Raw genomic sequence first — 12401 nt, forward strand, 5'->3', positions numbered from 1 at the left:
ATTCACGATTCGGAAAATTACAACGTAAAAGTCCGCACTGTACACTCTGTTAAATAAGTCTTCGACCGTTGGGATTTTGGCACTTATTTGCGATTATCTCAAAAACTATGAAAGATAGCAAGTTGAAACCAATTTTATTTTTCATATTTTTCTAATATCTTTCACACCTATGTCTTGATTCACGTGTAGCATTTCCATATCCGCCAGAAACGCCAAATATCGTTTTTGACAACTTTTTTAATAATGATGTTACGCCCCTGAAACCTGCATTTTTGGATTCACAAGGGTCGATTCATATTTAGAAAGTGCTATTGTTATCCGGCTACGTCGAACGGCTGCTAAGATATGGTCTATCGAACATTCGGGTCTCATTCGGAAAATTCTAAAATGCTCGAGGCGACCGAGAAATAATATCTTATTGTTGAGGAAACAAAAAACAACTTTCGTCGTTTCATTTAACGAGTTGTTGGAACGGTGTGGTTATATGCCGGATTAATAATATTGATTAATTAGGCATTTTAGAATTTTCCGAATGAGATCCGAATGTTCGATAGGACATATCTTAGCAGCCGTTCGACGTAGCCGGATAACAATGACACTTTCTAGATATGAATCGACCCTTGTGAATCCAAAAATGCAGGTTTCAGGGGCGTAACATCATTATTAAAAAAGTTGTCAAAAACGATATTTGGCGTTTTCGGCGGATATGGAAATGCTACACGTGAATCAAGACATAGGTATGAAAGATATTAGTAAAATATGAAAAATAAAATTGGTTTCAACTTGCTATCTTTCATAGTTTTTGAGATAATCGCAAATAAGTGCCAAAATCCCAACGGCCGAAGACTTATTTAACAGAGTGTACTTTAAACGGGATAAATATACTTGTTTATATCATAGCCAACTTCTAGCGCTGACTACACTAGGGTAGTGAGAGCGCGAAGTTGGCCATGCTTATATAAAGTGTATTGGCATAAACGTATCTGGCAACTCGGTCCCTATTTCCCACCACTACCTTTGCATGGTCCTTTTTGTAATACCAGTCTTCTCAGTTTGCTTAGAATTTTTAATATCTGATACTTTATTGAGAGAAAAATTACTTCTAGATAAAATTAATTTCGAGCTTTTTCAAATCACTGCCAAGTATTTATTCATAGTAAGTACAGTTAAGCGTACTTATATTACAAGGTTATGGCCTAGACCCTCTATTTTGAAGCCTTGGCTTTTATTACCCAACTTTCATTGCAAAGGCTCTTTAGGCTAGTAGTACTGTAGTAGTTGTGTACCTGCAATTTATTTCGTATTTCAATTTCATTAATTTAAACGAAATCCCCAGTAAATCCCTAAAATAAATTAATTTGTCTAACCTATTCATCTATTGGGAACTGAAATCAACGTTGTAAATGAGATAAGTATGATTTAAATAAAAATACTTGATGACATCATATGTAGGTGGTGGCTAAAAGAGTAACTGCCAGGCTGTGAGTGCTAGCGGCACCAATTTTATGTATATTAAAAAGAAAAGTATGAGTCCTAACTGAAAGAGAATCACACAACTACATTGTCCCGGGGGTCTTAATATTAAATCAATATAATAAAGATACTATGGGTCAGTCTTTTTTTCAGGGGGTCATTCCACTTTGGAACGCTTCACCCGAAAAGATTGTCTCCCTTAGGTCCATTTATCATTTTAAAATTCAGTTAAAGAAATATCTTGACCTCTCATTTTTAACTTAGCTTTTGTATACTGGTTTTCCCCCTTAATAATATTTATTACTATATAAATTGCTGTTTTTCAAGCTCTCCTGTTGCCTCCCTGTATTCCACTTTGGCTACTTAATTTAATATAATTATTATACCTAGTATAACAATTACTATAAACCCTGTAATTAAGATTCCATGATAGTGGAATCTTTATTTAATGTCTAACTAAGTAGTTTTCAAATTACATTAAGCTTGTACCTTCCCTAAATTGATTGATTGACTATACAATCTCAGAGCTTTTAAGGTTACCTAGCCCTAGCCCTAGCTCTTAAACAACAAGGAACGAAAAAAATATGTTTTGGAAGTTTTTCTACATGGAGGTATCAGATTTGTGACATAGGTAAATTTTCAGTGCAAAATTAAGTCCGAGTAAGTTGTAAGTTATTCTAAATAATTGCACGTTTAAAGTTCGTTGCAAAACCAAATATATTTTAGGGTATTTGGCTAATTTTACATTAGTCAATTGAAATAATTGAACCCTACATGCTAATAGACGCTTAAATATCATCCTTGATTATCTGCCACTCCCCTAATGAGCATGATGGGTATTTTATTGATATTTGCAAGTGTTATTTGCAGATAATCATATGCAGTTTTAATTGGGTTTAGTTCATTTGAGGTATTTCTTTAGCGTTTTTAAATAGGTGTTATGTTTTTTCAGATATTTCTATTGCTTTTTCGATGGATCAATGATCTTTAAAGATTTCAAACTTTAAAGCTGGAACTCATTTTTGTGTTTCTCAAAGTGCCGGTAACCCACAAAATACATATTTAATGCTGAGACATGCTAGTCAGACGCCAGTGGCCTAACTTTACACTTCCTAAACATAACCACAAGAAATTGCACCTTATTGAAAGTTTCAACGAAAGAAAAATTGTATTTGGGAGGTTTTGCAAAGTGCCTACCCTTGAGAAACATACCAGTCATTGCCACTCGTGTGGATATGTCGTTCATGATGAAGAAAAAGAAATACAAATTTCAAGTCAAATTTATTCTGGAGGATTTGTCATCGGTACCATTTGTTAACGGTGTTCTCTTTGCTAAAGTTCGTCTGCTGGATGGAGGAACTTACACCGAAATATCTAACAGGTATTATTAATATTATTATTATACTTTCATTATTATGAGTGATCATAGTTGTGTTTAATACCTGTTTACAAAAGCTTATTATGCGCACATTTTAAATTTTAAAATTTTCATAAATTAAGTGTTGTGATAATTTTTTGTGCGAATGTGGTTTTTAAAACTAATACAAGCTTAATACTACAGACTAGTAGATTACACTAGGATTTATAATTTCATGGCCAACAAAGTTATTTTTTAGCAACGTAAAAAGGATGTTGTTGCTCACAGTATAAAGTTAGATACTTCCCACCGAAGGGGATGTATAAATGACCACAATTGGGTGTTATGTTTCAGAAATAGTTATGAGATAAATGAAAATATATCGTTCTAAAATGGTAGTATGTTTATTTGAGAAGAGTTTCATGTTTTTAAGCTAGCGGCTTTGAATATTCTGTTTTCACTATTTTCTTACGGGAATTTAATATATATTTAAATTAAATGAGTAGTCTGGAAATCTGTTGAAAGAATTAATGCTACTAGCCAGTTATTTGATGTATTATTTTTAAGAGGACTGACGTAAAAAAAAAATTAAAATTTTAAGAGATGTTAAACACCTGCGATGCATTAAAAATGTAACTGCAATAGATTTTTGATATATTTTACCAAAACCTGACTCTTAAAAAGATTTAATTATCAAAGTAAATGTTTAAATAATGTATAAATAATAAAAAACTAGAACCGGAAATAGATTTGAATACGTTTTAAGAATATAGGTGCAAAAATATCTTTCCAGTCACTTTCAAAAATGACTCACTTGCACTTTCATGGGAAGTGTTAAAATCCTCTCAATCTGAAAATTTCGAAAATATTTTTTTTTTCCATATTGTAGGGAGGAAGTCAAAGAGCACTGTGTGATTTGGAATATGTGTGGCAAATTTTGTTGCAAAATGAGTGCTAATGCTACTACTGGCATTCTTGAGCCTTGCCTCTGCCGAGTTTCAGTTCGAAGAGAATCAAAGGGAGGCCGGTCCTTCCAAAAATTGGGCTTCGTAGACTTAAACTTGGCAGAGTTTGCTGGTGCTGGTGTTGTGACGAGAAGATATCTCTTGGAAGGTTACGATGCTAAACACCGCCAAGATAATTCTGTTATTAACGTAACTTTAGAAATGACTCTGCTGTCCGGAGATCCTTGTTTCAAAGCGTAAGATAATCTTTTTATTCTTATAAACCATTTGTTTTATTTTTTCTGTTTACCTATTTCCTAAGCGTAAATTTTACAACCTTTCAGCCCCTCGTTCCAAAAATCATCACTCCCTAGTGATAACGGCACTAGTACTGCTTGTGAGAAGAAACTTCTTACAGCTTCTCACAGTGTTGATGGTACATCATCATCTATAGGACCTTCTTCACTTTTAAGGAAAAGTGGTGACAATCAAAGCACAGGTGGAGGAAGTGTTGCTAGTGTTAGCAGTGGATTTGGAAGCCTTCCTCGTAAAAATAGACCTAGCGTTCTTGGATCTGGTAAGACAAAACTAAAAGTAATCTTGAAATATTTTTATTTATTGAATATTTAATTTTTTCCAGACTTTGTTAGCACAAATTCAGGTTCAAGTAGTATACCACAGGATGATACACCTTCACCTATTACACCTACAGCTGCTAACCAGATCATTTGCCCAACAGTCACGGAAAGTACTGGAATGAAAGCTAATGAATTTGAATTAGGCCATTCAAGAAATTCAAGTTACGCGAGTCAGCAGTCTAAAGCTTCAGGCTATAGCAGTATGCCAACTCATTCTCGACAAAATAGTGCAGAATCTGGACATACAAGGTACGTAGAAATATGGCTTTTCCAAAAAAGCTTGGTTCTAGGCATTACAACTTAACAGAAACATAAATAATTACTTCGGGTAGAAAAGGAGTCGTTTAAGTGTTCAATATTATTGTAAAGAAGTCAGTTATAGGGCTAAATCTTAACTTTAAATGAATTGAATAGGGAAAATTTTGTTTGGTATATTTGAGATTTTTACGCAAGATATCATTTATGATGCCAAAAATAAATACTGGGTGCTGCGTAGCCCCTTGGACCAGCCCTAGGCTTCACCGCAACGCTTGCATCTATTGTTTGTTGGAGCGATATGGTATACTCGCAGTGGCAAATGTGCTGAGGCAGCGCAGCGCAAGGAGATAGAGCGTAAAATGTTGCCAATTGTCTTATTTATTTGTGGGTTAAGGGGGAAAGGTACTTCGCGCTGCCCGACTTGCTTCGCCCCCTACATGGGAGGGATAAATATACTAAAACACAAGATTTCTTCAATTCCCCCATGTTTTACATCTAATTCTTCATCAATACAAGACTAAAATACTAAGAAATAAGTTATGAAATGAATGAAACATGTTAAATGAAAGACTAATTAAAATAATGACAAATTTAAATTATTTTTATCTATTTATTTTTCATCAAAAAAAACTACAAAATTAATTTGCCCTCAGTATAATTCTTCATAAATTCATGTTCATCAGTCATGTTCAAATTCTTCTATTTTTGTTTATTTAATTTTAGTCGAACTTCCGACAAATCTAATTTGTTTATTAAAACAAATTTTTACATTTTTTAATATTTTTTCAAGTTAAGTAATATTATCTTAATAGAAGAGAAAGTTGTTCTTGAATGACGCGGGGGTGATAAAGAAATCTTGTGTTTTAGTTTATTTTCCCCTCCCATGTAAGGGGGGAAGAGAGTCAGGCAGCGTGAAGTACCTTTCCCCATTTCCTCTTTAACCCACAAATAAATAAGACAATTAGCAACATTTTACACTCTCCTAGCGCTGCGCTGCCTCGTCCGGCTCAGCGTGTTTGCCCCTGCAAATATACCGTATTGCTTTTAACACACAATAGACACATTGCGGTGAAGCCTAGGGCTGGTCCAAGGGGCCGCACAGCACCTGTTATAGGGATTTTTCAGGAACATTAGTAGTCCAGTTAGTAAATCAGGATTGCTAGTAACCGGGGAATTAAAGCTATAGTTCAACATAGGCGCTATGAGTTAATGGAATTTGGTCCATGTATGGCATGGGGTAAGTTGGAAATCAATATTTGAGTAGGTTATTAGGGATGTAAAAATATTAGTGAAAATGTTTTATTTAACCCTATCTTGGGGAATTAAAGATATACTTGATAATTCGTTATACCCACTTGCTTGTCACCAATTTGCTTTTAAAACCCTTTTTTCACTTCTCCTCTATTGATAATGACAATCTGCTTTCAAAATTAGTGTCAGTTACAATGATCGATGCTAGATTATTATGGGGGGAAATAAAGATATATAGAAGCTTTTCCTACCCTGATGGCCAAATTTCCTTTAAACTAAGGTTTAGTTGTTTTAAAAATTATGAGATTATGAAAAACATCCTACTTAGGAATGCAAGTTCTGGTTCAAACGAGACTGGTCAAAAGTCAATAGAAAGGAAACGTGGCGGACGTAAGCCACTTTTGACCGAAGAGAACAGAATGGATTCTACTAGAGTTAATGCTGGTCAACTCATCAAAGAAATATTTGAAAATGCAACTTTTGAAGAAGGGCCTTCAGAGAGTAAGTAAAACTAAAATTTTGCTTTGGTTCATACCTCATTTGGAAATGGCGTTTAGAGGGTTTTATTTTCCAAAAAGCATGATCATCTCTTACAGTGGCTTATTGAGCAATGCTTATCTCGTTAGTTGTGCTTATTTCACCAATGTATTTAGGGTTACTCAATCTAAGTGTTATGCTTACTAGAACAGTAGATACTTCACAATCAAGAAACATACTATAAATTAGTCAAATCTTAACTGGAAATTATCATACTATCAACTATTTTTAGTCTACATAGTCACAACCAGGCTTGGAAATAAGCGGTGGTCATTGGGTCAAAGACCAGTTTATTAATTGCTCGGACCAGTTTTTTTATTCAAAAGCTAGGGGTTAACTGCTCCAGTGTCCAGTTTATTCATTCAAAATTATCTACCGTATTATTAACCAACTGGTCTACGTGACCACTTAAATAATTCAAGAGTTGGAAGTCACTGGCCAAATAGACCAGTTTATTTCCAAGCCGGGTCACAACGCGAGAAGCCTATTATGGGCCGAATTCACCATTGTAAAACACAAAGCGTCTGCTTAGCAGACTAAAATTGAGCTTCTCACGTTGGCTCTATTTTAACTGAAAATTCTGACTCAGTTTTTAACTGAAAATTAAAAATACCCTAACACACATTAATAGGTAATATACAGATTGATGTTAATTACCAAAATTATTTTCTGTGCAGCCTATGGTTTGAAACTTGTCATAAATAAGGATGGTTCAGCTGCAGCTCTTGGGGGAAGTCATAGGGAATCTACGAGCCCCTCAGTCACAAAACCTGCCAAGTTTTGATCTTGTTATAAATCTTAATACTTTTACAACTGATATTAAAGCTCAAAAAACGTTTTGAGCATTTCAATAACCCAAAATTTTTGAATGGCAAAATTCATCTAGCAGCAACTCGTCACTCAACAGTACATTTTCCCTTATTTTTGCACGAGAAGTTCTTTTCCCGAATACTGATAAAATTCCTACCAAGATAACCTAAAATTCCAAAGGGAGGTCTTTTTTTACTGTATATTTTAGAGCTGAAAGGTTTTCCTCTCAAATACTGCAATAAAGTATTTTTTATCTAAATTTCCAAAGGGCATAAAGACAATGCCATTTTATTTGATAATTTTGAAACGCTTTAGGCGAGGAGAGATATTAGTGTACCAGTCATAGTTTCCAAGTTTGTTTGTGATCCAAAATGGATCAAATCTTTGGCCAAAATAAAGGATTGTTAAATTTCACTTTTGATATAAATTTGGACAATGATCCCCTTGGAAACCATGTATAGTAAACTATACCTTCTATTCTTACAATGGCATACTTTACCTATGCTATTTAACCCTAATTTTTTTCTTGATTCCTTGTTTATCTCCAATTCAAAACACTTAAGTTTAACATTCCTACGCATCATTTAAAATATTGCTTGCTACTTTCTGTGGTTGTTTTTACAGTACTTAAATGTTACCATTTTTCCATAAAATGTTAATTTTTATTCGGTTGTGGCCCATATGACCTTAGGAAGATGGCTAAAAACTTTGAAAGGTGCAATTATGCCATAGTGAATTTTAGATTTTTTCTAATTCATAAGTTAAAAAATTGTTAACCTCAGTTCGTAATTTGCAAGTCCCTCATGTGCTCCAACAATGTAAGTTTTGTCCAATTCATCATTGTCAAAATTAAATTTCCCGTTTATAGGTTCTTTTTTTTACAAAATGTAAGTTTTTTATTTATTGAATGGTTATCTTCTAAACAGAGGTGTACTGGGCAGTTGGGTAAATTCCTTGGGGCTGGCAGTTTATAGTTTAGCAAGCTTACAATGTGATCTCACTTTTTCACACTTGGTAATATGTTATGGGTTTTCAATCAAATTATAATTTTAGTAACACATTTTCTGTTCATAAATATGGCATACTTGCATCTTGAAAAAAAAATATTACCCCAAGAAATGGTTGTGGCCTTAAACATACCAAATGTTTTATATACATTAGTTACTTTGATTGGACCATTTTAGATGCTTAAGAAATATAGTTTATTGAATTCCTTATTTAGTAGTATTACCATTATAATATGATATTAATTACCACCCGAAAAACCAGTACTATATAGTTTCCAATTAGGGTGTATAATTTTTCAAACACAATGTTTTTGGGGCTAGTAAATATAGGTGTTAAAATTTGTGTAACAAAGTATAATACCGCAAATTTTATCCTTGAAATATACCGTTACTATACAATGTGGTAAAATAGGATATAATTGTTAAGGCTTTTGCAACTTGTCATAAGATTGGAATTTCATAACATTGTCCAATAAGAATAACTGAATATCTTCCAAATTTAATAATGCCTTAAAACTAGCATTGGAAGGAAAGGATTATCATTTAGCTTCTGATTTAGTATAAGTAAATGTGTGATTTTAGTTAAATGTTTCTCAGTGTTTAAATTTATTTCTAATTTAAAACGTGACTTTTCACTGCAACTTTTCAAATAAGTACGCAGCTTGCAGGTAACCTAACTTTAGAAGCAGCTGGTCTCGTTTTGAGAGTACAGAGCTGGTCGCTGTACCTGCTTGTAATGGTTAGTTCTGGTTGTAGTTTAGGAGTATTTGTTAGGGTAACAGTGTACTTCAACTTCAAGCACTTTAAAATAAAATAAAACTTCAATAAAACGTTTTTAATATTTTATACCGGTACTTTCTCAAAATGTTATCCGTACAGAAATGTGTCGATGTACTGTAATGAATGTACTTTTCAAGATTGTTCAATTCAAATATTTGTACAGCAGCTACTAAGCACTAGATTTACACGAATGATGCCATTGGATACGATTGAGTAATTACCAAACATATTGTTGGTATAACATCATATAATTATAGAGGTTCAGGTGCCTTTTTGGCTTTTTTTCTCAATACGCTGTATTTGGTGTTGAGTAAGATGATTTGGCTTTATAAAATTGTTAGTGAAATTTGTACAAAAAAAGTTATAGCAAATTGTATATTTTTAAGTATGGTAATTGGCTTAAATAGGTATAAATTACTTTAAGAAAGCTAGTTTTAACATTTCTTAATAAAGGAAACTGTTTTGATGTATGTTATTGTTAATCATTTCAATCAAGAATTTATTTATCTATACTTATGGTGAATGTTGAGACAATCCACAGGTGTTATGATCTAAATTTAACTCCAGGCACTAAAGGGGGATGGCAAAATGTCACCGACATGACAATCGCGTAGGAGAATGAGAATTATTTAATTTTTTTTAGTCAGTGGAGCTCAATTATTTATTGTACCAAGAAAGTATAATTAGGGAGAATGCCAGGGACGTCATTTCAGTGCCCCCCTCCGTGAGTTTTATGAGCTACTAAAGTTCTGGAATTTTTCTTATACCAAGAACGCATAGAGGTATTAAGAACTATGAAAGACTTAAATTTTGGCGCCATGAAGTTATACTTTGCCGATGGCTTAAGTCTAACTTGGGCCTTGGTGTAATTGATTTTTACATAGTGAGAGAACCGTCGACTGCTTATGAAAGTATAAGATCATGGGAGCAGGGGACAACTATCATTCATAGTTCTTAGTACCTCTATGCGTTCTTGCTTATACCAACTCACAATCGGGTGAAGACCGTGAAGTACAAGTAATATTGTGGGGAAATGTTTTGTTCTATTATCCTGAAAATCAATAGCAATTATGCAATAACTATTTCGATTAAAAATGCAAAAATGAAATTTGACGCGTTTTTGCCCTTTAAAAAACTGTTTTCTGGAGCTCAAGTACTGTTCTGCCCCCTGGTGAAATGACGTCCCTGAAGAATGCCCAATAGATAAGCGGCATAGCGACAAAAAAAAATGTTGAATCATGCGTTTTGTGAAGTGATAAAAGCATGGCATTTCCAGGGTAGCTTACTTACATGGGGCAAGTCAATTTTTTTAGAGGAGTACTTTAAAATTGTAGTTTTGACGGCGGCCATCTTGGATCCCGTCGGACGAGAGTGGGTACTTGTTTAAATGGCTATAACTCAGCCAATTGTTGGTCGATCTCGATCGTTATATAATAAAAGTAAAGGTTAGAGCCCCTGCTTACTACAACCATGGGCCAAATAATGATTTATCATTATTTGGCCCATGCTACAACTATAAGGCTATTTTTAACAATAGGTACTTTTGTTTTTTTTTGGGTTTTGTTTATTTTTTTAGATGTATTATTTGTCAAGGATTACAATAATGCAAAAAGTTTTAACCGCAATTTATTATTTAGAAAGATATGATAAATTTAAAATTGTTACTTGCCATCAATTTTTACCTCGGAAAATATGACATATTTCGAGATTTTTGTACGTGTTGGATGAGGTAGGACTGAGGACGAATTAGATTTAACGACAAGATATTACTAAATTTTTAAAACGTGTGCAAACCGAAAATTTGTTTTCTACTTTAATACGGCTTTTTTTTGGTTTTGTTTATTAATGGTCAAGGATTACAGTAATGCGAAAAGTTTTAACCGCAATTTATTATTTAGAAAGATATGATAAATTTAAAATTGTTACTTGAAAGCAATTTTGGGTTACGTATAGAATAGCTGCCCCCCACCTGATTTTTTTATATATTTTTTTGGAAAGAGGGCAAGATGGGGATTATTTTAATTTATTTTTTTTTGGCGGAAATGAATATTAACAAAGATATGAATTTTTAAACATTGGCCTTTTGCAGTGAATTTTCCCTAGGACGATTCTTTAAATTCCTAGATTTTAATGCGTTGTGGATAACGTGGGGCTTATGACGAAAAATAAAATGTGGAAATGCAAAACATACTAACTTACTTTTTTATTTTCGGTATTTTCGCCGTATTTCAATGCATTTTAGGGGTTTTGGCGCGGATAATAGGTTAGGTTATTTATATTATTAGGTTAGTTGGATTAATATCGGGTTGACGATACTTGATGCGTCAGGCTTGGTACTGTCCTCTAGGTTGCGTTATAGATGGCCCATAGCTTTTTTTAATATGGGGTTGGGGAGGCGCCGCGCGCCCCCAGCGCTCGAGCGAAGTGAGTGCGCGGCGCCGTTAGGCGCCAATACTTAGAATAAATTCGACGTTGTATAAGTCAACATCACACAGAAGACATATAATATGACATAGTATGGTTAAAAAAAGGCTAAAATGCGTTGAAATACGGGAAAATTCCCAACCCTTAAAAGTTAGTACTGTTTTGCAATTGAGCCTTTTTATTTTACGTCATCAGTCCTACTTTATCCAACACGTACAGAAATCTCGGAATATGTCGTATTTTCCGTTGTAAAAATTGTTAGCAAGTAGCAATTTTACATTGATCATATCTTTTTAAATAATAACTTGCGGTTAAAACTTTTTGCATTACTGTAATCCTTGACAAATAACAAACCAAAAAAAAAAACACAAAAAAAAACAAAAGTACCTATTGTTAAAAAATCCCCAAATATAACTTAATGTATATTTTACCCGAATTAAAATATTTAAAATTATGTTAATTAAAAAAACGAATTTTAACTTGTTTTCGTAATTTTTCCGATTTCTAAAAAATAAATGATTACTCTATTAGCAACGTGACACTTCACGCTTTCAATTAAGATATTAATCATTGATGATTTTCTACAAGCTCTACAAGTAAAGTACGTTGTGATTTTTTTTAAATAAAATGGGATTGATTTATGTAAATTTTTCACGAGCCCGCAGATTTCGATTCATTTTAGTAGTCAAATGCCGTGACTAGTGCCTTATATCCAGCCCTGGTTTCAACTTGTGTGTGGAGCGGCATAGCGAAAAAATCATGCGTTTTGTGATAAAAGCATGGCACTTCCAGGGTAGATTACTTACATGGGGCAAGTCAATTTTTTTAGAGGAGGACTTTAAAATTGTAGTTCTGACGGCGGCCATCTTGGATCCCGTCGGACGAGTGAGTAATTGTTTAAATGGCTAACTCAGCCAATTGT

General features: G+C 33.7%; 1 protein-coding gene across 3 annotated transcripts; it reads left to right on the forward strand.

Annotated features, from left to right (window-relative positions):
* Window positions 1-967: 967 nt before the first annotated feature.
* LOC149943441 (EEIG family member 2) lies at window positions 968-9487 on the forward strand. Of its 3 annotated transcripts, none has more exons than XM_090174960.1 (7): window positions 968-1156; window positions 2426-2854; window positions 3720-4031; window positions 4119-4351; window positions 4415-4661; window positions 6250-6422; window positions 7136-9487. In XM_090174960.1, the coding sequence occupies exons 2-7, from the start codon at window positions 2709-2711 to the stop codon at window positions 7240-7242; spliced, it is 1218 nt and encodes a 405-aa protein (XP_090031086.1). In that variant the 5' UTR covers window positions 968-1156; window positions 2426-2708; the 3' UTR covers window positions 7243-9487. The 3 variants fall into 3 exon arrangements, with proteins under 3 accessions (XP_090031086.1, XP_090031087.1, XP_090031088.1); XM_090174961.1 differs by having other exon boundaries at window positions 2467-2854; XM_090174962.1 differs by having other exon boundaries at window positions 2511-2854.
* Window positions 9488-12401: the final 2914 nt, after the last annotated feature.

The sequence above is a fragment of the Leiobunum rupestre genome, chromosome 5 (genome assembly GCF_980474605.1).
Source record: "Leiobunum rupestre chromosome 5, qqLeiRupe1.1.hap1, whole genome shotgun sequence".
In the NCBI taxonomy this organism is placed as follows: Eukaryota; Metazoa; Arthropoda; class Arachnida; order Opiliones; family Sclerosomatidae; genus Leiobunum; species Leiobunum rupestre.